The sequence below is a fragment of the Melanerpes formicivorus genome, unplaced genomic scaffold (assembly GCF_026170545.1).
Source record: "Melanerpes formicivorus ecotype bairdi unplaced genomic scaffold, bMelFor1.0.p_v2 SCAF_1, whole genome shotgun sequence".
In the NCBI taxonomy this organism is placed as follows: Eukaryota; Metazoa; Chordata; class Aves; order Piciformes; family Picidae; genus Melanerpes; species Melanerpes formicivorus.
In genome coordinates, this window is record NW_027142353.1 from 24,983,858 (window position 1) to 25,010,260 (window position 26,403).

The 26,403-nt window shown below is 45.6% G+C and overlaps 1 protein-coding gene and 1 pseudogene across 4 annotated transcripts; one reads left to right on the forward strand and one right to left on the reverse strand.

Annotated features, from left to right (window-relative positions):
* The first annotated feature begins 6,422 nt into the window (after positions 1–6,422).
* On the forward strand, positions 6,423–20,018 carry CHAMP1 (chromosome alignment maintaining phosphoprotein 1). 4 transcript variants are annotated; one of them, XM_068137313.1, is made up of 2 exons: positions 6,423–6,726; positions 16,246–20,018. In XM_068137313.1, exon 2 carries the CDS (start codon positions 16,307–16,309, stop codon positions 19,232–19,234), a length of 2,928 nt encoding a protein of 975 aa, XP_067993414.1. In that variant the 5' UTR covers positions 6,423–6,726; positions 16,246–16,306; the 3' UTR covers positions 19,235–20,018. The 4 variants fall into 4 exon arrangements, with proteins under 4 accessions (XP_067993414.1, XP_067993431.1, XP_067993441.1 ...); XM_068137330.1 differs by having other exon boundaries at positions 6,423–6,664; XM_068137340.1 differs by lacking the exon at positions 6,423–6,726 and adding an exon at positions 6,960–7,316.
* On the reverse strand, positions 11,212–15,565 carry LOC137444255 (uncharacterized; annotated as a pseudogene).
* Positions 20,019–26,403: the final 6,385 nt, after the last annotated feature.

Consider the following 26,403-nt stretch of genomic DNA (forward strand, 5'->3'; position numbering starts at 1 on the left):
TCCCACCCTTCTCCATCAGGGCTGGGACAAAACCTGTACCTTTGACCTGGCCAGTCTTCAGACATGTCGGCGCCTCACCTTTCTCTCCCAATACACAAGGGTCGAACCATTGAACCCCACACAATAAAGACCACGACAACCAATCGGCCCAAAGATCGAACCTCACAGTCCCCAGCAATTCCCCTTGCCAAAGCCAAATATTAAAAACAATTTCTCACACCCCCCAAACCCAACTCATTTAGTACTTCACCCCCAATACCTGATGTAATATACAGAATGTTAAAAATCAGGGGGAAGTGTGTCTTGTGAGTTGGTGGTGCTGAATCTTAAATGACAAAAGGAGACGCTTAAATTTCCATTATTATTTATAACTGTTTCCTTTGAAAGAAAGACTAAGGAAACCTATTGAGTCTTATCTGACAATATCCAAGCTAGGTCAGCATTTTTCTAAATAGTCCTAAAAATGTTAAGGTCATGCACACATCAGTGAAGGAGCTGTAAGAAATAACTAATGGGATGTAGCTTTCCTTCCCTGTTGCACTGGTGAAAAAAAAAAAAAGAAATGGGGGAATATGCATTATTTGAAGATCCTGCACTTACTGAATTAATCTGGATCAGATACTAGCTCAAATTTTCAGTTTAAGCTGTTTAAGTATGGGTCTTGAAAGTTCTTATCATTTCAGTGCTATAAAATTGAACATCAAGTCGAAGTGTTGCTTTCATTATCACCCATTATTTTTGAGACAAGACCTTATTAACTGGCGTCAGGTAACACTTTGCAGCCTAGCTAGCAGCATTCAGCACCTTCTCTCAGGGTAATCTGAATCCCCAAAAGAATTTATCTCCGCTCCCTCATCACAGCCACTTCAGCAGAGGTGAACAAAACAAAAATGAAGGAACAAAACAAAGACCTGGGTCCTGCCAGGAATGCAGTAACCTACCACTATGACAGAAAAAGGACTAGGCAAACCCCTTGTGGACTGAACTTCCGGAACTGTGGCCAGCCAGCACCAGCCAGTTCAACAGTGCTGAGAAGAATAGAGAGGGTTTGCAAAAAAACCAGAAAGAAGCCTGCAAGAAAGTTGTAGAGGTGCTGGTATGTGCTTGTGAGAAACTGGTTATAATATTTGGCTTTCGTAAGGGGAATTACTGGGGACCGGGGGGGGGGGGGGAGCCCGATCGTTGGGCCTGGATCGTTGGGCTTGGATCGTTGGGCTGATGGTCTGTATTGTGTGGGGTATTGGGAGAGAAAGGGGAGGTACCAACAGGTCTAAAGACTGGCCAGGTCAAAAGTGCAGGTTTTGTCTGTCCTGATGGAGAGGGGTGGGAGCGTGCTGGGGAATATATGAATATGTACGTTTTAATGTTAATATGTATGTTAATATGTTTTAATATGTATGTTTGCCGTCTATATCAGTTCACCTCGTGTTGTTGGGGTGCGCCTCTAGCAAACTCGCTATGCGCCCAGCGCTGTGTTGCCTTTATTTTATAATAAACTGGTTATAAATTTTCAGCAGCGAGTTCGTTTCTCACATGCTGAGTTTCATAAACCACCTATCACAGGACTTAAGGCTTTGAATATTTTCCTTTTCTTTCATAATTTTAATTTACACTTAAGGTTCTTCAGGTACTACTTATGCTTCTACATTGGGTGTATGGCGACAAGACAAGACAATGGAGGGATCCTTATTCACGTCTGTGACAGCTCCAAAATCATTATGCAGTCCTGTGAGGAATCTATTGTCTTGAAACAAAGATGTGATAAGATGCTGCTGTGCTCACTGCACCTGAGCTTTACAGGACTCACTGAAATTTTCCTGGGTCGTTCTGATACAGTAGTGACAGGCAGCGGCAGCACCTCATCATGGAGACTGGAGTGAACAATGCCATACAAAACTTACACGTATAGGTGATTCCTTGTCAAGATAATAGTAACCAGGTCAGGCTAATTTTTGTGTGATGGAAAACAACAAAAATGGCCACTGCCTCATAAGCACCCTCTGATTGTCTCCCTCCATGTCCGTTTTTGTGTTCTGCCCTGGTTGCTATGTTACAAGAAGCTGCTGCATGAAATATACCTGTTTCCCCCAGCAAACATATTTTTCCATTCATCCACTTTTAAAATGACTTGTTTTTAAAAGGCATTACATGTTTTGCATGCATTTGTGCACCAGTGCTCCTGCTTTCACCATCCACCCCCCATGCTCACAGAGGTAGGCACACTGCAGTTTGTTCTTTCAGACCTCCATTGCATTACACACTCACACATCAAGGCGTACACATTTATCATGCAAAATACTACAGATCATCTTTGCAGAGTCCTGCCAGCTGAAAAACATCAGTGCCTCCTCCACACAAGGTACATAAAAACAAGTCCCTATCACATTTAGAAAAGGAAAATGGGATACACAAATAGCCAATGCTGGAACTGAGCACACACTGTTAGTTCAGCTGTACAGTCCAGGGATTGAGTGCACCCTCAGCATTTTGTAGATGATGTCAAGTTAGGCGAGTACACTCATCTGCTTGAGGATAGGGGTCTGGACAGGCTGGTGTGAGGTTCAACACAGTCAGGTGCCAGGCCCTTCTCTTCAGTCACAACCACCCCATACAATGTTAGTCTTGGTAAAGTGGCTGAAAAACGATCCAAACAGGACCTCAAGATGCAGATTGACAGCCATGAGACAGCAGTGTGCTTAGGTGCCCAAGAGGCTAGCCAACAGCATTCTGGCTTTTATTCAGAAATAGCATGGCCAGCAGAAGTAGGGAAGCAATTGTCCCTCTACTCAGGAGTGCAAAGCCTGCATCTTGAATACTGTGTTCAGTTTTGGGTCCCTACGCCAAGCAGGACATTGACGTGCTGGAGTATGTTTAGAGATGGGCAACAAAGCTGGTGAAGGGTCAAGAAAACAACTCTTATGAGGAGTGGCTGAGGGAACTGGGGCTGTTTAGCCCAGAGGAAAGGCAGCTGAGGGCAAACCATATTGCTGTCTAAAATTATCTGAAGGGAGGTTCTAGCGAGGTGGGAGTTGGTCTCTTTTCCCAAGTAACAAGTGATAAGAGGAAATGGGCCCAAGTCGTGCCAAGGTTTAGATAGGACATTTGGGAAAAAAGTCTTCACAGAAATCGTTGTCAAGCACTGCAGTGGCTATTTTTACAAGCTAAACTGAAGTGTCAGCCTGCTCCTGGCTGTACATCCACATTGCAGAGGGACCTTGACAGGCTGGACAGATGGGCAGAGTCCAATGGCATGAGATTTAACACATCTAACTGCCAGATTCTACACATTGGCCACAACAACCCCATGCAGTGCTACAGGCTGGGGTCAGAGCGGCTGGAGAGTGGCCAGGAGAAACGAACCTAGGGGTACTGGTTGATAGTAGACTGAACATGACCCAGCAGTGTGCCCAGGTGGCCAAGAGGGCCAGTGGCATCCTGGCCTGCATCAGGAACAGTGTGGCCAGCAGGAGCAGGGAGGTCATTCTGCCCCTGTACACTGCACTGGTTAAGCCACACCTTGAGTACTGTGTCCAGTTCTGGGCCCCTCAGTTTAGGAAAGATGTGGAGTTGCTGGAACATGTCCAGAGAAGGGCAACAAAGCTGGTGAGGCGTTTGGAGCACAAGCCCTGTGAGGAGAGGCTGAGGGAGCTGGGGTTGCTTAGCCTGGAGAAGAGGAGGCTCAGAGACGACCTTATTGCTCTCTATAACTACCTGAAGGAAGGTTGTAGCCAGTTGGGGGTTGGTCTCTTCTCCCAGGCAACCAGCAGCAGAACAAGAGGACACAGTCTCAAGCTGCGCCAGGGGAGGTTTAGGCTGGCTGTTAGGCAGAAGTTCTTCACAGAAAGAGTGATTGGCCATTGGAATGTGCTGCCCAGAGAGGTGGTGGAGTCACCATCACTGGAGGTGTTTAGGAAGAGACTGGATTGGGCGCTTGGTGCCATGGTTCAGTCGATTAGATTGTGTTAGATGATAGGTTGGACGCCATGATCTCGAAGGTCTTTTCCAACCTGGTTAATTCTATTCTGTTGTGTTAATGCTTGTGAGCCCTGAAGCATTCAGAAAAATCAAATCAAACCAAGCATTATCCTGTTTCCACATGTAACCTTTGTTGTATGTGTCCTTCAGATGTGTTTTTTGAGCTGAAAAGCCTTGGCATTTCAGGCAAATAATAGTCTCATCATCATTTGACTCACAGTGAGCACAGGTAATGGAATGTAATAAAGCAGAATTGAATAGTTATGCTGAGCTCTGCATGACAAGACATGACATGGATCTGAAGAGGTTCAACCAGGAGAGCAGCTCTCTGCAGCCCCAGGTCCCAGGACCATCCTATAACATCACTTTGGGAATGAAGGTCCCAGGCTGAGCTGAGACACATCCCCTAGGGCCTTTGCAGGAGACAGTGTGGGTAGGGGTCCCAGGGAAGGCTGGTTCCAGCCATCAAGGCCTATAAGCACCCACAGAACCCAGACGGAAGTAGACCTGCACTGCACATATGCTCTTTTATATGTTTATGGTTGGTCACTTTGGAGAAAGCAAAAAGCCAGATGGACCTTCCTTGCTGAGGGAGTACTGCTGTTCTCAGGCTCTTGCTATGTTTTTTTCCAAGAGAAACAGCTCAGGCACTTGTAAAAATGAGTACAAAGTGGGGGAAAAATAATGGAGAAATGAACAGGTACTGCTCACTTAAAAAAGAGTTCCAACAATTGAGGAGCACATCCTCCTTCAGACTGAGAACTCAATCTTTGAGCCTCACTAGTGTCAGAGCCATAGAGTTTTGACATCCTGTGGAGACTCAGCTAAAGTGGGTAAATACTTTCAAAAACTGCATTTCATACTTGCTTTCTGCAAGCTTGTTCAGATGGTCAAACTATCTCTGGCCAATGCACAGCTCCTACCCTCTTTCCCTTCCCACAAAGTGACAGAGCCAATGCCTATCACAGGACATGGTTAGCTGTTTAATTCCTAGTGAAAGGCTGGGAAGAAATGTCATCAGAGATTTCCTCAGCATGTACTGTTAGGGAATGAAGGTATGAAGAAAAGTAAGAACAGAATGGGGAGAACAAAGCAGAAAAAAAAATATTTTTTAAAAAAAGCCTTCAGTTGGAAGGAACTGACAATGACCATCTAGTCCCATTACCTGGTCATTTCAGGACAAAGCAAAAGTTAAGGGATTTGCTCAAACGCTTCTTAAACACAGAGAGGCTTGTGCCATCATCCACCTCTTTAGAAAGCCTGTTCAGTGTCTTGACTATTCTCTCACTATAGAAATGCTTCCCAATGCCGGGTCTAAACCACCCCTCACGCAGCACTGAGCCATTCCCACATACGCTATCCCTGGATCCCAAGAAGCAAGCAATGAGCTTAGCCATCAACCTTCTGCTCTCCAAACTAGACAAAAAGGACGTGTAAGCACCCAGATAAGGTATCTTAAACTACACCCAAACCTTATCCCAGGATACGGTTCAGGTGAACAGCTGTGGAAGTTACACCTAGAAACCACGTTTCTCGTGCTTTGCCTCGCCAGTTTCCTGCCCTCTGGTACCCCTTCCCAACCCACGTTCACTGTGACGAGGACACCAAGCTTTGGTGCAAGATCTCCTGGGCGGCTTCACCGCTCGGCCCTGTAACCGGGAGAAAACGCCGTCCCCAGGCACGCTCCGGCGGACGCACAAACCCCCCCAGCTCCCCCCGACACCGGGCACCGCCGGCACCAGGGCCTGACGCCAGCCGCGAGCAGCGCGCACGTGGCCATGAATACCGCCGGATCGCTCGCTCGCCCGGCAAAGCGTGGACAGAGCCACAGCCAACAGCCGCAGAGACAGGGCGATCATGCTCCCAGTGATACTGCCTCTCCCTCTTCCTAGAAACGGCCGGGCCTGCAGCCGGGCCCGCCGCCTGCCCGGCTGCCTCCCCGCGCGGGACCTGTGACAGCGAAGTACCGCCAAGCCGCCGGCGTGTCCCGGTCCGCCCTCTCGGCGTGGTGGGACCTAGCGGGGCGGGAGAATGAGCAGCGGTCGGTCGGTCGGCAACCTGAGCCACCAGGCACAGGAAAACGCGGCGGCAACTGGACTCCCCCAGCCTTTCCCTCCCTCGCCACCAACTGCCGCACTAATAGGCGGGGCGCGCGAGGGAAGCCCCTGCAGCCCTAGCCGTTTGACGGCGGCGGGGTGAGCCCCGCCGGCATACTAACGCCCCCTGCTGGCGGGGCGGAGAGCGAAAGGCGGCATAAGACAGAGCAGCCCATGGGCCCACGGAGCGAGGGCGCAGCGACTCCTTTCTCCCCTCTCCTCCGCCACAGCAGCTGCACGTGACTCCGCCTGCTCGCTGCTCTCCTGACGGGCTCCCCCCGCCTCTAGCCGGCAGGGGAAGGCGGGGAGGGGCTGAGCCCAGCGACGACGTTTCCGGTTGGGCGGCGGGCGGGCCGGGGGGAACCGATAAAGCAGCCGCTATTCGGCGGCGCGCCTCCTCCCGGAGCCCCCCCCTCCCCCTTTTCCCCTTCCCCCTCCCCTCTTCGTCCTCCCCCTCCCCCTGTTCTCCACCACGGCCTGAGCCCATAAGCGCTGGCGGCCCGGCCTGCTGCCGTCACCGCTGCTGGCGACGGCTGCGCCCAGCCCCTGCCCCCGGTTCGGCGCCCCGCTGTCGCTCCGGAGCTGCCTCAGCGGTGAGTGCGGAGAGGGGAGACCTTCTCAGCCCTGCTCCCGCCACCGGCGCACGCACAGAACGGTCAGTCGGGGCCCGGCCCGCTCCCCTCCCCCTGGGCACCGGGCCTGGGCCTTCCCCTTGTCCAGCCCCCGCCGCGGCGTCGCGACGGCTGAGCGGGTGGCCCTTGCGAGGGTGGGGGTCGGGGGGATGTCGCTCAAGCGGCCGGCACTGGGTTGCGGCGCGGGGGAACAAAACCGGCGGGGGCTCGGTAGCGGCGCTGGGCACTGGGTGGGAAGGCAGCGAGGGAGATCGCCGGGCGGCGCGGGAATGAATGGGCGGTGTGGCCCCCTGTGCCGGGGAGAGCGGCCCCGCGGCTTCGGGCTGGGGCGACGCTGGCTGTCCAGCCCACAGGCACCCCTTCCCCGAAAGAAAGTTAAAGCGATGGCCGGCAGAGCGAGGAGCAGGTGGAGCACGCTGCGAGACGCCTCGGGAAAACGAGTTATGCACAGGACGTGGCCCCGGCGGCACTGTCCTCTCCACTCGTGACAGATTATTTCTGCGAGGAGAGACCGCATCGCTACCGAGATCAGTGAAGCATATATAAACCGAAGACGCAGAACGTCATTGGGTTGCATCCTTGTATCGTTAGGAATGGATGAAGCATCTCGACTGTTAGTGTCAATTTAGAGTTGTCTTCTGAACTGGGGGACACTTACTTGTGTTAATCTCACTTTGAGGAGCCTAGAGAAGGCCTAGAGGAGCAGAAATCTTTAGTAGCTGGTGCAGGTTTTAGGAGGGTTTGATGCTTGCCTGCACACAGAGGGCTGGTAACAGTTGTGCACCATTAGAAGTAGGAGAGGTAATTGGAAGATTCACTTGTACTGAGTAAGTAAGGGATATAGAAATTTTGGATTTCATTTTGTTCATCCCCATGAATCTCATTTGCTTTCAGGATAATGGAAAATGGGATTCATATCATGGTGTCACCAAGATTCTCAATCTTATTTTGTAGTCTCTCTGCTCTGGCAAGTCCAGTTGCACTTCATAAGCTCAGGTTCAGTACTGCAGTAACTTGGAGATACAGAGCCTGATCAGAAGTGCATGGAGTTAAATTTTCCTGTTCTGAATCTGTCATGGATGCATTGATACTACTCTGCAATTTAGACTGTTGCTAGATCTTGTATTAACTAATGTTGCCTTGTAGACTTGTCATTCTTTTAGCAAAGGTGCAAATCTTGCAGAACATCTACAGTTCTACCCCCTTCATGTTTCTTAAGTCATCTTACATGTGCATCAAGTATTGCCATGTTTCAGCTCTCTTCTGACTTGAACCTGGAAAAATGTCATGGCATAATACAGCCATTTTCTGCCTGGATCTGGCGTCTCATGTTTTCACAGCATATCAAATAGAATAGAATTAACCAGGTTAGAAAAGACCTTTGAGATCATCGAGTCCAGCCTATCATCCAACACTATATAATCAAGTAAACCATGGCACCATGTACCCCATCTGGTCTCTTCCTAAACACCTCCAGTGATGGTGACTTCACCTCCCTATGCAGCCCATTCCAGTGGCCAATCACTCTTTCCACGAACTTCTTCCTAACATCCAGCCTAAACCTCCCCGGTGCAGCTTGAGACTGTGTCCTCTTGTTCTGTCACAGGTTGCCTGGGAGAAGAGACAACCCCCACCTGGCTACAACCTCCCTTCAGGTAGTTGTCAACAGCAATAAGGTCTCCCCTGGGCCTCCTCCAGGCTAAGCAACCCCAGCTCCCTCAGCCTCTCCTCATAGGGTTTGTGCTCCAAACCCCTCACCATTTTTGTTGCCCTTCTCTGGACACGTTCCAGCATGTTTCAGTGGCTGCGCAGGTCAGGGTGTTTGTGCTGGTTTTAGGTGTGTAATTTTAAAGATGTGGTTCAGTGATTGTCCTTACTGATGGGACTTGGCCCCTATAGAAGGGGTAGTAGCTGGGAGTTCAGTTGTGAGTATGCTGCTGGATTAGCAGGGGCACAGCACTGCCTGTTTTGTTGCCTGTGCATTGAAAGCGAACCCATTTAACCTGCATTTGCATTGTGAAGTGCCTGCTCTGCCACACTGGGGGGGTATTTGCAGCTTCTTCTGGGAACTAAACTTCTGCTTCTTGTCAGTCACAACACAGGGATGTAGCTACAATAGAAGCATCATGTTGCCACCAGAATGCCAGTTACTTTTTGGCACTGCAAGAACATGTAATTTTTCCTTTTGCTTAAACATAGCAAGAGTCTGCTGCTGCAAGTAGAGGCAATGTTGCAGCTGTATCCAACTTTCTTGTGTTGGGATCAAACTCCACTGTTGACCCTCTTTGCCAATAGAGGATATGGCTGGACACTTTGCATCCAAGAAAATTCCAAGGCTGGTGAAAGTGAACAGTATTTTTCCTGTGCAGTGACCGATAAAGGTTGTCCATTGTGGTTGGAGAGGGATTTATTTTGTGCTGGCGTCATTGATGTGTGCTGCATGTCTTTGTTATCTGCTTGAGTCTCATCAGGCTTGATTCTTTATCAAGAGGAAAAGAGGTATAGATCCTTCTGCCAGAGAGAACCAAAGCCAGTGTGATTTTGAAGTGATATGATAGACAACTTGTTGCTGTGTTCTGAAGTTCCACCTGTTACATTAAAACAACAACCTGTATTTTTTTGTGTACTCACAGGCAATCTAGATCTTCAGCTTTGAACCCTTTGTTACTTCCCTCTGGTGCTCCATCATGACAGTTACAGCTCTTCCTCTGTAGAGGGAAAATACAGAGATATATTAAATGTTGCAACTCTGAGTGTAGAAGGTGTTTATTGAAAATAACCTGAAATGTTTAGTAGAAGTCTAGCTATGAATTTGTAATGGAGCTGAGAAGTGGAGACATCTTGTTAGCTGCCAGAGTCCTTGTTGTGCCATCCTTTGAGTGGATTCTTTCTTATACACAGTATCTCCTGCTCATACTTTTTTTGACCACGGGGAGATTTTTTTATGGACTAGAGGAAATGCAACTTAATCTTTAGTGGGATCCTCATGGAGGATGGAATACCAAATCCAGGAACTATTGCTGAAGTGCTTATATCTGCTGGCTGGGAAAATACAAGGAAATTTCTCTGTCCATGCGTTAGCTTAGGCCACAGCTATTGCTCAGTCTTAAGAAGCTCACCAAAGATGGCTGATGCTGTTTGACGGCACTCTGCAGTATACGTAGCCAATCTCAGGATTGGCACTTTTTCTTCTTTCTGCCAAATCGTGGCTTTGTGCTCTTGGGTTCTAAGAACCAAATGAGAAAAGTAGTGATGATTGTTCCTTTCTCAGGTAGATATGGGACCTCTTTTGCCCTGCTACTTTTCTGTTCTTCCTATGGTGGTGGAGATTATGGCCAGAACTGCAGTGCAGGGGACAGGAACTGGTTTAAGGATCTTCAGCATCGCTGTGGAGAGAAGAGAGATGCTGGTAGGAACCTTTTTTATGTAGGTTCTAGACATGGGTGAAAAAATGGAAGGTGGGGAGAGTGGTTGACTGAGCAGCAGTAGAGACTGATAGTCTCACTGATGAAATCTTTGTGTCTCTTCAAGCAGCTTTTAACCTGAGTGATGAACGTTGATCTCTGTTTCTTCAAGTCCGCAAAAAAGAGCTGAGTTGGTGCTGATGTTGTTGCTGTGCTTGCTATATGGAGACAGTGCTTGGAGACAGAGGCACTTACCTGTTCAGGTAGATTTCAGTAGAAACCTTTGTCTGAAGAAGACTCTGAATGCATTTTGGCTGCCTTAAGATAAAGTTTAATATTGCAAATTCTAGAATTTTGGTTGAATCTTAGGACTTCGTCTTGAAGTGGAGGCATGATGTGAACATCTGTAATTAGTTCTGTTTGGCTGTATCTGTATTTGTGTTTCAGTGTTGCAGCCATGAAAAATGAGAAAAGTAGGAGATGCAGAAACAGGGATTAAGGAATGCAGTGCAATCTGTAGTCTTAAGTGGCAAGTGGCCCAGCCTCAACCATAGCCACTGCAGCATGACACATCCTTTAACAGCGAGTTTGAGTAGGGGTGATGGCAGTGTCCTCTTTACAGAACAGAATGCTGGCATTGCACTCAACAAAACAAAGTGGCCTGGGGCCTGCATAGCAGATGGTCAGCTGGGAGATTGTTTGTCACTCCTAGGAATCTTCAAATGGGTTTAAGAGATACTCTAGTGGCTGTTTCCTCTTGTGCTGTGTTGTGGGGGACCTGTCTCTCATGACAATTTGATCTTCACCCTGAGATCTGTACTTATCCTCACAGAGCTTCAAATGACTGGAATGATGTTTGTGTTTAGTATTTGGTCAAGTTCTCTGCAATGCATATGGGGCAACCTGCCAGACTGATCACACCAATTATTTTCCTTACCCTTTTTGTGGATTTGAGTTGGAGCAGTGCAGAGCTAGGTCCCTTTGTCTGTAATAGAGCATTTATGCAGAGAGAGCATGGCCTGTCTTTTTTAGTATCACAGTATCACCAAGGTTGGAAGAGACTTCAAGGATCATCCAGTCCAACCTGTCACCACAGACCCATGACTAGACCATGGCACCAAGTGCCACGTCCAATCTCCTCTTGAACACTTCCAGGGATGGTGACTCCACCACCTCCCTAAGCAGCCCATTGCAATGACGAACAACTCTCTCAGTGAAGAACTTTCTCCTCACCTCGAGCTTAAACTTCCTCTGGCACAGCTTGAGACTGTGTCCCCTTGTTCTGTTGCTGGTTGCCTGGGAGAAGAGACCAACCCCTTCCTGGCTACAACCACCCTTCAGGTAGTTGTAGAGGGCAATGAGGTCACCCCTGAGCCTCCTCTTCTCCAGGCTAAACAATCCCACCTCCCTCAGCCTCTCCTTGTAGGGCTTGTGCTCAAGGCCTCTCACCAGCCTTGTTGCCCTTCTCTGGACACCTTCAAGTGTCTCAATGTCCTTCTTAAACTGAGGGGCCCAGAACTGGACACAGGACTCAAGGTGCGGCCTAACCAATGCAGAGTACAGGGGCACAATGACTTCCCTGCTCCTGTTGGCCACACTATTCCTAATGCAGGCCAGGATGCCATTGGCCTTCTTGGCCACCTGGGCACACTGCTGGCTCACGTTTAGGCAGCTGTCAATCAGCACCCCCAGGTCCCTCTCTGTTTGGCAGCTCTCCAGCCACTCTGACCCCAGCCTGTAGCTCTGCATGGGATTGCCGTAGCTAAAGTGCAGCACCCGGCACTTGGACTTGTTGAATGCCATCCCATTGGACTCTGCCCATCTGTCTAGTTCGTTGAGGTCCCTCTGCAGAGCCTTTCTACCCTCTAACTGACTAACATCTGCCCCTAACTTGGTGTCATCTGCAAATTTGCTGCTGACTGACTCAATCCCCTCATCCAGATCATCAATGAAGATGTTGAAGAGGATGGGGCCCAGCACTGATCCCTGGGGGACGCCACTAGTGACTGGCCGCCAGCTGGATGTGGCACCATTCACCGCCACTCTCTGGGCTCGGCTCTCCAGCCAGTTCCGAACCCAGCACAGAGTGTTGCTGTCCAAGCCACGAGCTGACAGCTTAGCCAGCAGTTTGCTGTGGGGGACGGTGTCAAAGGCCTTGCTGAAGTCCAGGTAGACCACATCCACAGGCCTCCCCACATCCACCAGATGGGTCACATGATCACAGAAGGCGATCAGGTTGGAGAGGCAGGACCTGCCCCTCCTAAATCCATGTTGGCTGGACCTGAGCCCTTGGCTGAGTCTTGCCAAAAAAGATGCTGCTGTGTGCAGATTACATCACGGTTCATGCAGGTCCAAAGCCTTGGGGACCTGGTTATTGAGCATACAGTTTGTAGCCTGATTGGCTATGCTGACATGGGACTGTTTAGAAAACAGTGATATGCTGTTCCTCAGACTTTCACCCAAATGAGGCAAGAAAGGATCCCAGTGTAATACAGGTTCTGATGCAGCAGTTGAGGGCAAAAAAAAAAGTGGTGTCTGTGTGACAAAACCATGTATAGAGGAGAGCGGTGATCAAAGTTATATAGAAACTGGCTTTTTTGCTCAGAGTGGGAAGAGATCATGAGAGACTGAGAGGAAAGTCTTGCAGACTAGCTGTTCAGACATGTGCTAAGTGGACCAACAACATTTCAGAGCTCACTCCTTCAGAAGCATTTCAACAATTTAAATTGTCAGCATAAATTAATAGTGGCTCAGCACTGTTCAGATTTGTTGCTAGTCTCATGGTAACTAAACCTCAATTTCCTCTTTCGTAGAGTCACAGTCTAAAGTGCTGCAGTACTGAAGAGTTGCCTTGCTCAGTAACATGCCTTAGTTAAACAGATTTCAGCAAAAAAGTCACTTTCTTCAGTTTCACCTAGTGTATTGAAGTTATGAAATGAAAAATGGCAACCAGTGGCAGTATGAGAGAAAGTACCATCGACTTGTTAACATCCATTCTTATGCCAGAGGCTTGAATGTTGACCTTTAAACGTCTGGAAACGAAAATTAGAAAGTGCCTGTAACTTTTGTGGTTCCTGATCAAAAATGGTTAGTAGCAATTTGGACAGTTTATGGAAGGGAGCCAGGGACCTTTTCTCACCATTGCATTTGGAAAGAAAATGGAAATTTGTGTTGTAAAGTCAGATAGGACAGAAGAAAAGGAGAGAAGGTAGGGAGAAGTGGAGTTGAGTACGGAAGACAAAACTGCAAAAATGGCAACAGTTAGGTGACATGTAAAGAGCAGGGAAATTTTGAAGGGTGTAGAAGAGACTACCTGGTAAACTTTGTTGTAAGCTATGATAAATTCATTTTTGAAAAGCCTTTTTTCCCCTAATGAACAGAAAATGGGGGATTCAGAATTACCACCAATTTTGAAAATGACATATTCCCTTTCACTTCTGAAAATGTGATTGGGAAGTGTCTCCTTATTGTCCTAACTGTTCTGCTGTGATTTGGTAAAAAACAATTCTTTTTCTTTAGCTCATGATCAGTTCAGCATTTTTGGCTTTCAAATGGAAGTCTTCCTCTCCTGCCATTGTCCCAAATCCCTCAACCAAAAAGTAGACCCTAATTCATAAAGACTTTTAGGTCTTTCTGGAGTGTTAAGAGATGGTTTGCTTTGGGGTTTTCCAATTGACAGATTATTTGCTATTGCAGAGATGTAGACTGCTGAGCACTACTACTGTCTTTCTGGTTTGTTTTGATCCTTTATAGGACTACAAATTTTGTTACAACATGTTGGGAAGTGTTTTGTGGTCAACACTGAATGGGGTATGGACTGCATTTTGGATTGTCTTTAGAATGGCTGCTAAAAATGCAGGGAAACTACAACTTATACCCCAAACGGCCTTCCACTTCAGTATTTGTAGAGCAGTGCAATTATTTCTTGTGTGTACGTGGCCTGTGGTTGGATGCTGTTCATTTGTCTCATAGATTTAAAGCATGGTCTCTCTTAAAGTTCTGTCTGTGGTCCTGCTTTTTTTTTTTATTTCTTTTCCCCTGTATCAATGTCTTCTTTTAGCAGCGCTGCTGATCCACTTTCATTTTGTCCCTGCCCCAAACCTAAAGTAGCTCACTGCTCTGGTATTTTTAATTCCTCCTCTTTTTTCCTACTTACAGGCTGAATCAGATGCTAATTAGTCTGGAGGTTTTAAGAGTATTTGCATACTGACCATTGGTGTATTCTGGTGAGAGGCTAAACAGATCGAGTAACTGTTAAGTGAAATATTCAACCTTAGCCTCAGTGGAGTAATTTCTTTAGTTCTCTACTCAGTGTCTGATTTCCATGAAACTTACAGAGATTTAAAATGAGACCAGATCCCTTTGTCCAGTTTGATTGGCATTGATTGTAGGGCTATATGTTTGTGTAAGCCTCATTTCCATAAGAAACCAGGGTGAAAATGCTTCAGAAGGAAATCAAGAAAACTTGGTTGGGATGCATATTTTTAAATTAATTGGTACTATAATATGTATTTGGACAGGAAAGTTAATGTTAAGATAACACAAAATCCTCTGTGTCTTACAAGACCTCCAGTATTAGGCTGATAGCTTAACATTATAATAATGTAAAATCTGTTTATTTGAACCTATAAGAAAAAGGCCTATGCATTTCAAATAAATGTCTAAATATTTCTTTTCACTATAGAGATACCTCCTACATTTATGTGAAAATGACTTATAGAATGTGGACAGATTTGGTTTTCTGCTTTTTGTAGTAGGTACTTTGGGTAAATCCTTCTGGAAATAGTGAAATCTAGCCAAAGCATTGAATGCAATTTGCATTTGAGATGCTGCATTTCTGGGTTGTTGATTTTTTGTTGGGTTTTGTTTGGGGGTGGTTGGGGTTTTTTTTGGTGATTTGTGTTGTTTTTTCCTTTTTCTTTTTTTAAGGTCTTGTAATAACAATAATTTTGAGAAACTTTCACCTTTCTCTTTGGGGTGGGGTAAATAATGTTTTGAATACAGAGGGTTATCAAATAGGAGAAAGTCACTGTTGTTATTTTTCAAGTAGTATTTTTGTTGTTGTTAGGGAAGCAGATGAAATAATGGAATTGAAAAAAGTCTTTTCAGAGTGGATAAAGTTGTCATGAGCAGCAGCTTTTGTTTTTCACGTAATTATTGAAAGGAAAAGAGTACTTAAGAGACATGAACAGGGCACAGGCTTTAGGCTGCTGTTTTCTTTTTGAAAAGATTTTTGTCTGTGTCAAACCCGGCTAATTTACTTTGAAATTTTGTAATGAGGATGTATTTTTGCAATTGCTCTCTCAAAACCACCATTTCAAAGTACTTTTAATTTTCAGTTTACCTGTGCAACTGTCATTGGTATTGCCAATGGAATCTGCAGGTGTTTATCCAATACGATGCTGTCATGCCAGCTGTTTAATGAAAGTGTTGCCCAGAGCACAGTATCATGGGGCATGTAGTTCAGATTATATCACGAGAGGCTTCCTATTTCCAGTTACTGTTTCTGGTTTTGGGGTGCTGCTCTTTCCTTGTGGGCTTGATGTGTGTGTGTAGGGGTTGTTTTGTTGCTGGCTTCTGCTGCTGCTTCTGCTTTTGTTGTGTTTTTCTGTGAAACAGGCTATGAGACATGGTACATTGTAATCATCTCACTAAACTCCTTATGGTAACACAGGGCTTTTTGTGTTACTTTCCCACCCCATCTTTGGGGGGAAAGGGGGTGCTTGCTTGTGAGAGCAGGTTGTATTACACCAGGACAGTGACACAAGTAAAAGCACTTCAAATCTGTGAAGAAAAGACAGTTGAGAAAAGCAAGTCACATTTATCAAATGAAAGGTATACTTAGCTCTTCATCATCTGGGTTCTGTTTTTATCATTTGAGTGCAGATATTTTTACATAGCTAGGAAGACCTATTGTTAAATATAAGCTTTGTTTTTCAAGTTCTACTTAAGTAAAACGACTTGCAGAAGTTGGAGACACTTATATTTGGATTTCTGTATGAAGTAGCTGGTACCTGTGCAGAAGTTATGCTTTCTAAAATGGGAGAAGGGAGGAAAGCACACAGTTAGTTATCTATAAATGGCAAAGAGCTGAAAATAATATTGAGTATACAGATTTTTTTTCCCCTTCTTTTGCAGGAACTGAAGCATTCTCTTCAAAAGGTGCAGTGCTGTGAAAACTCTTACTGGCTGTAGAAAAATGGATGTGTTGCAGATACTACATAAAGCCACAGAGCGCCTAGAGTGTGATCACTGTAGCTTCAGGGGAACAGACTATGAAAACACACAAATTCATATGGGTACCATACACCCAGAGTATTGCGATGAAATGGATGCTGCTGGTTTGGGTAAACTTATATTTTATCAAAAAAGTGCAAAGCTGTTTCATTGTCATAAATGCTTCTTTACCAGCAAGATGTATTGCAATGTGTATTATCACATCACGGCACAGCATGCAACACCTCAGAAGTGGAATGAGGAGCGGAAAGGACAGGTAGAAGGAGATTCAGATCCATCCAAAAAAACTGTCACATTGGAGCCACAGAAATCTTCCCTTTTCCCTGAGGCACATAAACCTGCCCTTTCTCCTGAGCTCCCCAAATCTGAACCTCTTGTTTCCCCCAACCTTCAGAAATCTTCATCATCTCTGGAGCCCCAGAAGTCAGCTCAAGTGATTTCCACAGAGCTAGAGAAGTCAGCCCAGGCCATGTCCCCAGATTCAGAAAAGTCAGCCCTTGCCACATCTCCAGATCCAGAGAAGTTAGCCTCAGCTGCATCCTCAGACTCAGAGAAACAGTCTCCTGCCGTGTCCCCTGACCCACAGAAGAGATCTCCTGCTGTGTCCCCCAGCCCACAGAAGTCAGCCCCGACTGTGTCGCCTGACCCACAGAAGTCAGCCCCAGCTGTGTCGCCTGACCCACAGAAGTCAGCCCCAGCTGTGTCACCTGACTCACAGAAGTCAGCCCCAGCTGTGTCGCCTGACTCACAGAAGTCAGCCCCGGCTGTGTCTCCAGAGCCCCGTCGGCATTCCCCAGCAATGTCTCCGGAGCCCCGTCGGCATTCCCCTGCTGTATCACCAGAGCCTCGTCGCCATTCTCCCGCTGTGTCTCCAGAGCCTCGCAGATACTCCCCTGCTGTGTCACCAGAGCCAAAAAAACCTGCTCCAGCAGTATCTCCTGAACCACGAAGGTATGCCCCGGCTGGGTCTCCTGAGCCCCGGAGACATCCTTCTCAAATGCGTAAGCCTGCTTCTGCTACTTCTCCTGAAACCCGGAGGCCTGCTCCCGCAGTCTCACCAGAGTCATGGAGACCTGATCCAACTGTGTCCCCTGAGCCCTGGAGATCTACACCTCATGAGATGCAGAAGTCTTCCACAGTGCCTCCCTGGGCTCCAAAGCCTGCCATGTCGGTGTCCGTAGAATCGCGACGGTCTGCCCCTGAGGCCCGAAGGCCTGGCCCTGTTGTGTCACCAGAACCTAGGAGGTTTGTTTCTGACTCATGGAAGTCTACATCCTTTTCTGAATCCCAGAAGTCTACTCTTGTTTCTTCTGAGCCATGGAAACCCATCTCGTCTGTTTACCCCGAAGGCTGGAAACCCGTTCTATCCCCTGACACATGGAAGCATTCTTCCCCCGTTTCTCCTGAGCTTCGAAAGTCTAGTCACACAGTTTCCTCTGACTCTTGGAAGCCTTCTTTCTTTCCTGAGGTCCGTAAGCCTGGTGCTTCAGTATCTCCTGAATCTTGGAAACTCTCCGAGTCTCGGAAACCTGTGTATTTTTCTGAAACTCAGAAATCCACCTCCGCTGCTTTGTCTGAGGTTCAGAAACGGCCTCATTTCCCTGAACATCGGAAAAGAGCTCTGTTCCCAGAGTCTCGTAAATCTAATCCCTCTGTGTCTACTGATATCCAGAAACGTGCTGTCTTTTCTGAGCCCCAGAGTCAGCTGGCTGTTTCTGCTGAAGGCCAGAAAAACACACTGTGTTCAGAAGGCCAGAAGTCAGCTCTTGTTTCTTCTGATGCACAGAAGCACACTCTGTTTTCTGAAGTCCAGAAACTTGCTTCCATTTCCCCTGAAGTTCAGGAGCATAATTCCTTTCCAGACTCTCAGAAATCTGCCTCTCCTGAAACTCAGAAACATGGCTTCTTTACTGAGTCCCAGAAACCTACTCCTTCTATTTCTCCTGAGACCCCCAAACAAGCTGTTTTTACTGACCCCCAGAAATCTGCTGTTTCCCCTGATGTTCAGAAGCATGCTATATTTTCTGAGATGCAGAAGCCTGTTGCTGCTTTATGCTCTGATGTCCAGAGACACGCTGAAACTACTGTACCTACTGAAATCCAGAGGAACATGCTGTTTTCCGAACCTCACAAGTCTGCTCCAGGATTTTCCTCTGAGCCCCAGACACCTAGTGAGTCTGGAGAGAGTGACTTTCTTTCTCACAGTTTAGATGATCAGAAACCACTGGATGATTTATTCTCACAGGATGAACAATCAATATTGGCCAAAGAATCACCAGAAGACATATTCTATTCATGCCCCAAAAAGAAGCCCAAGAAGGAAAACCAGGAGAACTCAGATTCTGAACTAAATAGCAGCGAATGTGGAAAACCAGAGATGGACTCGATGGAGATAAAGGAGCAAGAATCCAACAGTGACCAAGAACAATATGATATGGAGTCATCCGATTACATCAAAGAGAGCAAAATAGATGCAGCTACTCCCACACAGCCACCCTGCGTGCTGCAGTTTACTGAGGAGAAAGAGGCTTTCATCTCCGAGGAAGAAATAGCAAAGTACATGAAGCGTGGCAAGGGGAAGTATTACTGCAAGATCTGCTGCTGCCGTGCGATGAAGAAAGGTGCCGTCTTGCACCATTTAGTTAACAAGCATAATGTTCAAAGCCCATACAAATGTAAAATATGCGGCAAAGCTTTTCTCCTGGAGTCTCTTCTTAAAAACCATGTTGCTGCGCATGGTCAAAGCTTGTTGAAGTGTCCACGTTGTAATTTTGAATCAAATTTCCCCCGAGGCTTTAAGAAACATTTAACCCATTGCCAAAGCCGTCATAGTGATGATGCACCTAAAAAACACTTGGACAGCATTGAGCCACTTGAAGAACAAATTTAATCTGTTGGTTTTATTTTCTTCCTTTGTGCTAGAAAAGCTGAATTTACGGAAGTGTTCAAAAGCGTTGCTGTATGTTAACCAAGTAGTTTAGCTGATCTGACAAGTCAGAAGATGCATGGTTTATTGTACTGTTTAACTTGTCTTATAGCTGTATTACTGAAGTGATCCACTTTCAGAAGTCATTTTAAATATGTGTTCACATCTTTGTATTCCCCATCAGTAGAGTCATGTTTTGTTTTTCAGGTGTACTGTGTTTTTGAAACCAAAATGGATACAGATTAGTTTTTTAAAGATTTGTAAAGCATACAGGCAATTGAGGAGTGGAGTGGTGAGTGATCCTTATATTCCTGTGAAGACTTAACTTGGTTTTTCACGTTTGTTAAATGTTGTCTTTTTCAAAATGCTTTTATCAAATTCTCAAATTCCTCACCAAATTCAATCTGAAGGAACCAAGCATGAGAAAGTACCCGTCCTCCTGGAATAATTCTGCCCTGAGGCTGTCACTGAGTGTACAGTCATTTGTTGGAAGTTTATTCCACTCAATTCTCTGACTTGTCTCAAACTTAGAAGCATCCAAGTACTTATTTTGTGACTGTATTTTGGCCATGTTTCAAGCATGTACTAATATACCTTAAACTGATGATTTAACGTCAGACTATGTATAGCTGAACACATTCTCTTGATGAATCAGATGTTTGTAATGTCAGAAACCCCCTAAATTTCTTGTATTTGGTGAAATGTTATGCTTTAAGCTTCTAACAATAAAAAGAAACCCAGCCTTGCACTGGCCATTTTTTTTTAATTTATTTTTTTTCCTGGTCAAGAACAATCATGTTAAGCATTACTGGTTTTTAAGTATCTTTGGCAGCAGGAGATGTAAAATTATCATGGAGCTTTACTCTGAATATTTGCACTCTTAAGCTTGTGAAAGCAAGGTTAGTCTAAATGTCACATCGGCTTTAGAAAAACACGTTGGTTGTAAATGAGGAAGCCCACAAGAAGCAGGAGTTTGTGCACTGTTATTTAGCATACTTGCTTTTGTGCTGCTTACATTTTAACTGTTCAGAAACTATAAGTGCTTCATAATACAGCAGGAGTATAGATTTAAAAGTGGAGATAGCACAGGGAAAGTTTCATTTTCCTCAGGCCAAATTATGCCTAGACTTAAGCTGTTGTAACTATTGACTTAGCATATGAAAGTGATAGTGTAAGGTAAATAATACTAAAACATCTCCAGGTGTAAGCTCCTACATAAGAGCTTCAGATTCATTTCCTTGAAGCCTGTCTCCTGTGTTTCAAGAGAATTTCTAGAAGGAAGGGAAAAATATTGAAAGCTTTACACTTAGGTGACTTCAGTGCTGCCTGTTCAGAGCAAAAGCTTTGTCCTGTCATGTAGGACCAAACCCACTCTATGCCCCAAAGGCCAGTGCCCTTCATTTCCTTTCATGGGGTCCAGATTAGAATGCAGGAATTACTTTATTTTTACCTCCCTGGGAGCAATTTTAGCAAAATCTAAAAGAGAGCACTTGATTATTAAGGTCCTGCTAGTGTAGTTTTGCTTTGTATAAAAGCTGCCTTTCTTCCCTGCTAGCATTTCATCAGTTTTGGCACAGTTATTTGGTTAGGAAGATGGTTTATTCTGTTTGAATAAAAGGAAGGAACCAAGAAAGGATTTTTTTTTTTTTATTAGAAGCAATGTCATTTTTGCAACTCAGTATCTCACTCCTGAAAGATACCTGTTTCTCACTGCTCTCTACCAGTTTGCTTCTCTGATTTCTGGGTATGTATCACCAAAGCTTGATTGTCTTTCTCTACATAGCTCCTTTTTCTGGCTACTTGATTCTTTAATCCCTGTTTACAGCTGTTGAAGTGTACTTTTTAACTCTTGCAGGCTTTGCAAGTCCCCTTGATGTTAGGGCATTCAGTCTCTTTAAATTCAGATTTGATGAGGACTTTTCCAGTCCTTTTGTCAAAGTCTCTTGGAAGTCAAAGGATATTTTTGGTGTGTATTTTTTTTATCCAGACTAAGTGTTCTTTCATCATTCCCGATACAATGCTAGTTTTAGATCCTTAGGATGTGAAGGAGTTGGAATCTGAACTGATTCAGCTAGTTTCTATGTGGAACTTGAAGACACCAACAGATCAGATTGGGGGCTTATTGTTTTCCTTTCAGATGACTTACAGATGTGGAGGAGAAGGTTGAATACTCTTGAGTATAGTGATCATTCTTTTGACATAAGAAAGAAATGCAAGTGAAGCACTTCCAAGATACACCAATGAAAGAATTTGCTTGGAGTATGCCTAACACTATAATTTAGTCCTTGGATACTTGGAAATAACTTCAGTTGAAGTTGTCACTAATTTCATACATTGGAGTATGAAGCAAATACAGAGGTCTGCAGTTTTGAGAAATTGTACAATGTATGATGTCAGCAGGGTATTTCATCAAAGCCCTCAGTGTCACATGCTACCATCACACTTGTTCCTGGTCTTTAGCACAGGGACCCTTTGGAGCCAGTACTGTGTAGTTCTAACTTCAGGTTTCCGTTGGAGATGGTTTTCTCAGGAAACAACACGATCCAGTCAGGAGATAGTAACTGAGGCAACCACAAAGAAAGTTTACTTAGATAACTGCAGCTCTTTCTGAACCAAGGCTGTGGCCTGAGAAAACTGTGATTATAGACCTTAGATGTAAACATGACAGCTTTTTATTTTTTTCACCCCACCCTAAAAGGCTATTTGTTGCCTATGCTGAGCAATTTTGAGACAAAAAAAATACTCCAAATTCATAGTTTCATAGTTTCATAGTTTCATTCCGGGTTGGAAGGGACCACATGGATCATCTAGTTCCAACCCCCCTGCCATGGGCAGGGACACCCCACACTAGATCAGGCTGGACAGAGCCTCATCCAGCCTGCTCTTAAACACCCCCAGGGATGGGGCCTCGACCACCTCCCTGGACAACACATTCCAGGGTTTCACCACTCTCACGGTGAAGAACCTCCTCCTCACATCTAGCCTGAATCTCCCCACCTCCTGCTTCATTCCATTCCCCCTAGTCCTATCACTACCTGAGATCCTGAGAAGTCCTTCCCCAGCCTTCCTGTAGGCCCCCTTCAGATACTGGAAGGCCACAATTAGGTCACCTCGGAGCCTTCTCTTCTGCAGACTGTACAGCCCCAACTCCTTCAGTCTGTCCTCATAGGAGAGGTGCTCCAGCCCTCTGATCATCCTTGTGGCCCTTCTCTGGACACGCTCCAGCACCTCCACATCCCTCTTGTAATAGGGGCTCCAGAACTGGACACAGTACTCCAGGTGGGGTCTCACCAGGGCTGAGTAGAGGGGGAGGATCACCTCCCTCGACCTGCTGGCCACACTTCTCCTGATGCAGCCCAGGATCTGATTTGCTTTGTGGGCTGCAAGTGCACACTGAGAGCTCATGTTGAGCTTTTTGTCCACCAGCACCCCCAAGTCTCTCTCCTCAGGGCTGCTTTCCAGCCAGTCACTGCCCAGCCTGGATTTGTGCCTGGGATTGCCTCGACCCAGATGCAGGACCCTGCACTTGCTCTTATTGAACTTCATGAGGTTGGCTTGTGCCCACCTCTCCAGCCTGTCAAGGTCCCTCTGGATGGCCTCCCTTCCCTCCAGCGTGTCTGCTGCACCACACAGCTTGGTGTCATCAGCAAACTTGCTGAGGGTGCACTCAATGCCACTGTCCATGTCACTGACAAAGACATTGAACAAGACAGGTCCCAGGACTGATCCCTGAGGGACTCCGCTTGTCACTGGCCTCCACTGGGACATGGAGCCATTGACAGCCACTCTTTGGGTGCGGCCATCAAGCCAGTTCCTTATCCATCTAGTGGTCCACCCATCAAACCCATGTGTCACCAGTTTGGAGACCAGGATGTGGTGCAGGACAGTGTCAAAGGCTTTGCTCAGGTCCAGGTAAACGACATCAGTTGCTCGCCCCTCGTCTATTAATTTTGTCACCTGCTCATAGAAGGCCACCAGGTTGGTCAGGCAGGATTTGCCCTTGGCAAAGCCATGCTGGCTGTTCCCAATCACCTCTTCACTATTCTTTTGAGCAAGTAGTGACTCCAGGAGGATCTGCTCCATGATCTTCCCAGGCACAGAGGTGAGACTGACTGGCCTGTAGTTCCCTGGTTCCTCCTTCTTACCCTTTTTGAAGATGGGGGCAATGTTTCCCCTTTTCCAGTCTGTGGGGACTTCACCAGATTGCCATGACTTTTGAAATATAATAGAGAGGGGTTTAGCAACCTCATCTGCCAGTTCTCTCAGTACCCGTGGGTGTAACCCGTCGGGTCCCATGGACTTGAACACTTTCAGGTTCTTCAGGTGATCACGAACCTGATCTGCACTTACAATGGGCAGTTCTTCTTCCCTGTCCCTGGCTTTGACTTCCATAACATCAGGAGTGTGGCTAGAGGCCCTTGCAGTGAAGACAGGTAAAGAAGTTATTAAGTACCTCAGCCTTTTCCTCATCACTTATGACCATGTCACCATTTTCCTTTCTGAGGGGGCCCACACCTTCCCTAGTCTTCTTCTTCCCATTAATATACCTGTAAAAGTTCTTAGTGTTCCCTTTAATCTCCCTGGCTAGATTCAATTCAAACTCTGCTTTGGCTTTCCTAACCAGGACTCTTGCTGCTCGGGCAGCTTCCTTGTATACCCCCTGTTCTACCTGTCCTTCCCTCCACTTCCTGTAGAGTTTCCTTTTAAGTATTGTAGCCTATACACAGGGTGTGCAGTGGTTCATAGGTGATGCATGTGGCTGTGAAGTAATTACTTTGGTATTAAAAAGCATGAGAAAGCCATCTGGAACTAGTGTATTAGGGTCTAGAGATGATGTAGCACTCCATCTGGAGTAGGGCAGGAAAAGAATAAGTAACAGAGATCAGTACAAGTAAATTTGGACTTTTAATGGATTTTTGTAATAGATTTACTTCATGCTTAAGGATAATTTTAGGGTTGTATGTAGCAGGTTGGATATACTTAAATTTATTTTCCTTCTCTTTGTGTATTAATATGTTGCTTAACCTCATTAAATTTAGAGGCAGAAAAATCTTGTGGGAAATACAACTATTGAAGATTCGTTAATGTGTTTGTGGTTTTGTAATATGGAGGAGGTTTTTTTTTTTTATCATGGCTATTCAGTGATATAGAATAGCTCACTCATACCTTACTAACATGAGTACATTGAGGTAATTGTAATCATTGCTGTACTCGTATTTATGTGTCTTTCAAAGGAGAGAGGAAGAAGTTGGAACTGTTTGCTACCAGACTGCTCTTACAACGTGTTCTGAAGAAGCTTTCATTTAAGTAAGTTCTGGTCAAATAATCTTTTTTTCTGAAGTATAAGCATACAAGAACATTTTTGTTGCTTACTTTTTCTGTCTTAGATGCTTACATTAATATTGGCTCTTCAAAGTGCACAGCTCAAACTCCAGCATTTAAGCAAAACTCAGTGGAGAAGCAGCATTTATTCCTAGTGGCTGCCTTGAGTGCTGCAAGAGAAAATTTTGAAATAGGCCTTTTCTCTTTGCACACTCAGCATTTAATTTTATTCTATATTTTCCCTCCATGTACTGCTGTAGAACTTGAAGCATATTGAGGAAAAGCAACTCCTTTTAAGTCGTTTCCAAACCTAGGTGAAGGCTCCTGTCTTTTGAAAATAAAAGTTAAAATAAATCCTTTAAACCTAAAGAGGAAAAAAGAAATGCTTGTATTAAGAATAAATATAGTTATCATAGATAGCTGTCATCCTGACTTGGTAGAGGACTAGGAGTTAGAGCATCCATGCTATTTACCTCTAACTAGGAATAGTCAAATGTTCACAGACAAAAAAGTGTTCTGATAACTCTTTGAGCATAGGTCCTACATTCTTATCTGTAAAATGATAAAGAATAGGAACTAAGTTGAAAACAACAATAAAAAAAGGCATTTTCAAAAAATAACAAAGGAAATTAAGAGCCCAGGTCATGGTCTTGTTCCTGCCAGTGAAGAGCAAAGACTTGCAGAAACATAGATGGATATGTGGGACAACACCAAAATGCAAAGCTATTGCTGTAGACAAGGATTTGACTTTTATGATCATGGGACTCTGTTTAAGGCTCAAGGACACCTAGTGAGAGATGGAGGAGGAATTTGACTTTTATGAGTCAGGGACACTGAGGCTTGGGAGCTGTTGGGGAGGAATGAGCTCCACTTGACAGTGTAGCGAATGAGCAGTATCTGCCAACAGGCTTGTAAATCTAATGAGAATTTCCTGAGGAGACTCCTCCAGAAGAAGAAGAAAATGGTGAAAGGAGGCCTACATCTCAGGTACACACAAAAATGCTTACAGCTTGGGCAATAAGATGGAGGAACTAGAGCTGTGTGTGGTCACAGAGCTGGAATAACTTGGTCATACTGTTGGAATAACTGAGATGTGGTGGGACAGATCACATAGCTAAATTGCACTGATGGATAAGCTACAGGCTCTACAGAAAAGATGGGAAGATGAAGGGAGGATGTTTTTGCCCTATGAGTGAAGGAACAGATTGGATGTATGGTACTTAGGTAGGATGTACAACAGGGTAGTTTGAGAGCATGTTGATCAGGATCAGAAATGTCAACTAGGGTGACATCACTATAAGAATTTGTTGCAGAGCTCCCAGCCAGAGTGAAAAAGGAGACAAAGCTTTCTCTAAACAATGTGAGAAAATCTGTATCACAGATGCTGGTTCCTGTGGGACACTTGATCCCTCTGACATCTCATGGAAAGGGAGCATAGCAGGATCTAGTCAATCAGGAAGGTTTCTAGCTGGTGTGAGGGGCAGCTTCCTGGTACAAGTACTAGATAGGCCTTTGGGGTTCACAGGCAAGGAAGAACTGGTTGGGAATTTTAAATCAATTGCAGGCTTGGCTGTGTGACCATTGAATAGTGGGATGTGGTATCCCAAGGGGGAAAGTAGCAGACAGAGTACAGAGCATAGGCTTCAAGAAAAATGCCTTTGAATTATTCAAGGAGCTGGTAGGTAGGATTATGTGGGAAGCAACTCTGAAGGGTAAAGGAGCTGAGGAAAGCTTATTGCCCAGACATGTCAGGATGATGTCAGGAAAACCAAAGTTCACGTAGAGTTAACACTTGCAAAGGACATCAAGTG

Excerpts from the sequence above, each read along its gene's own strand:
- CHAMP1 (XM_068137313.1), top strand. The coding sequence starts at position 16,307 with ATGGATGTGTTGCAGATACTACATAAAGCCACAGAGCGCCTAGAGTGT.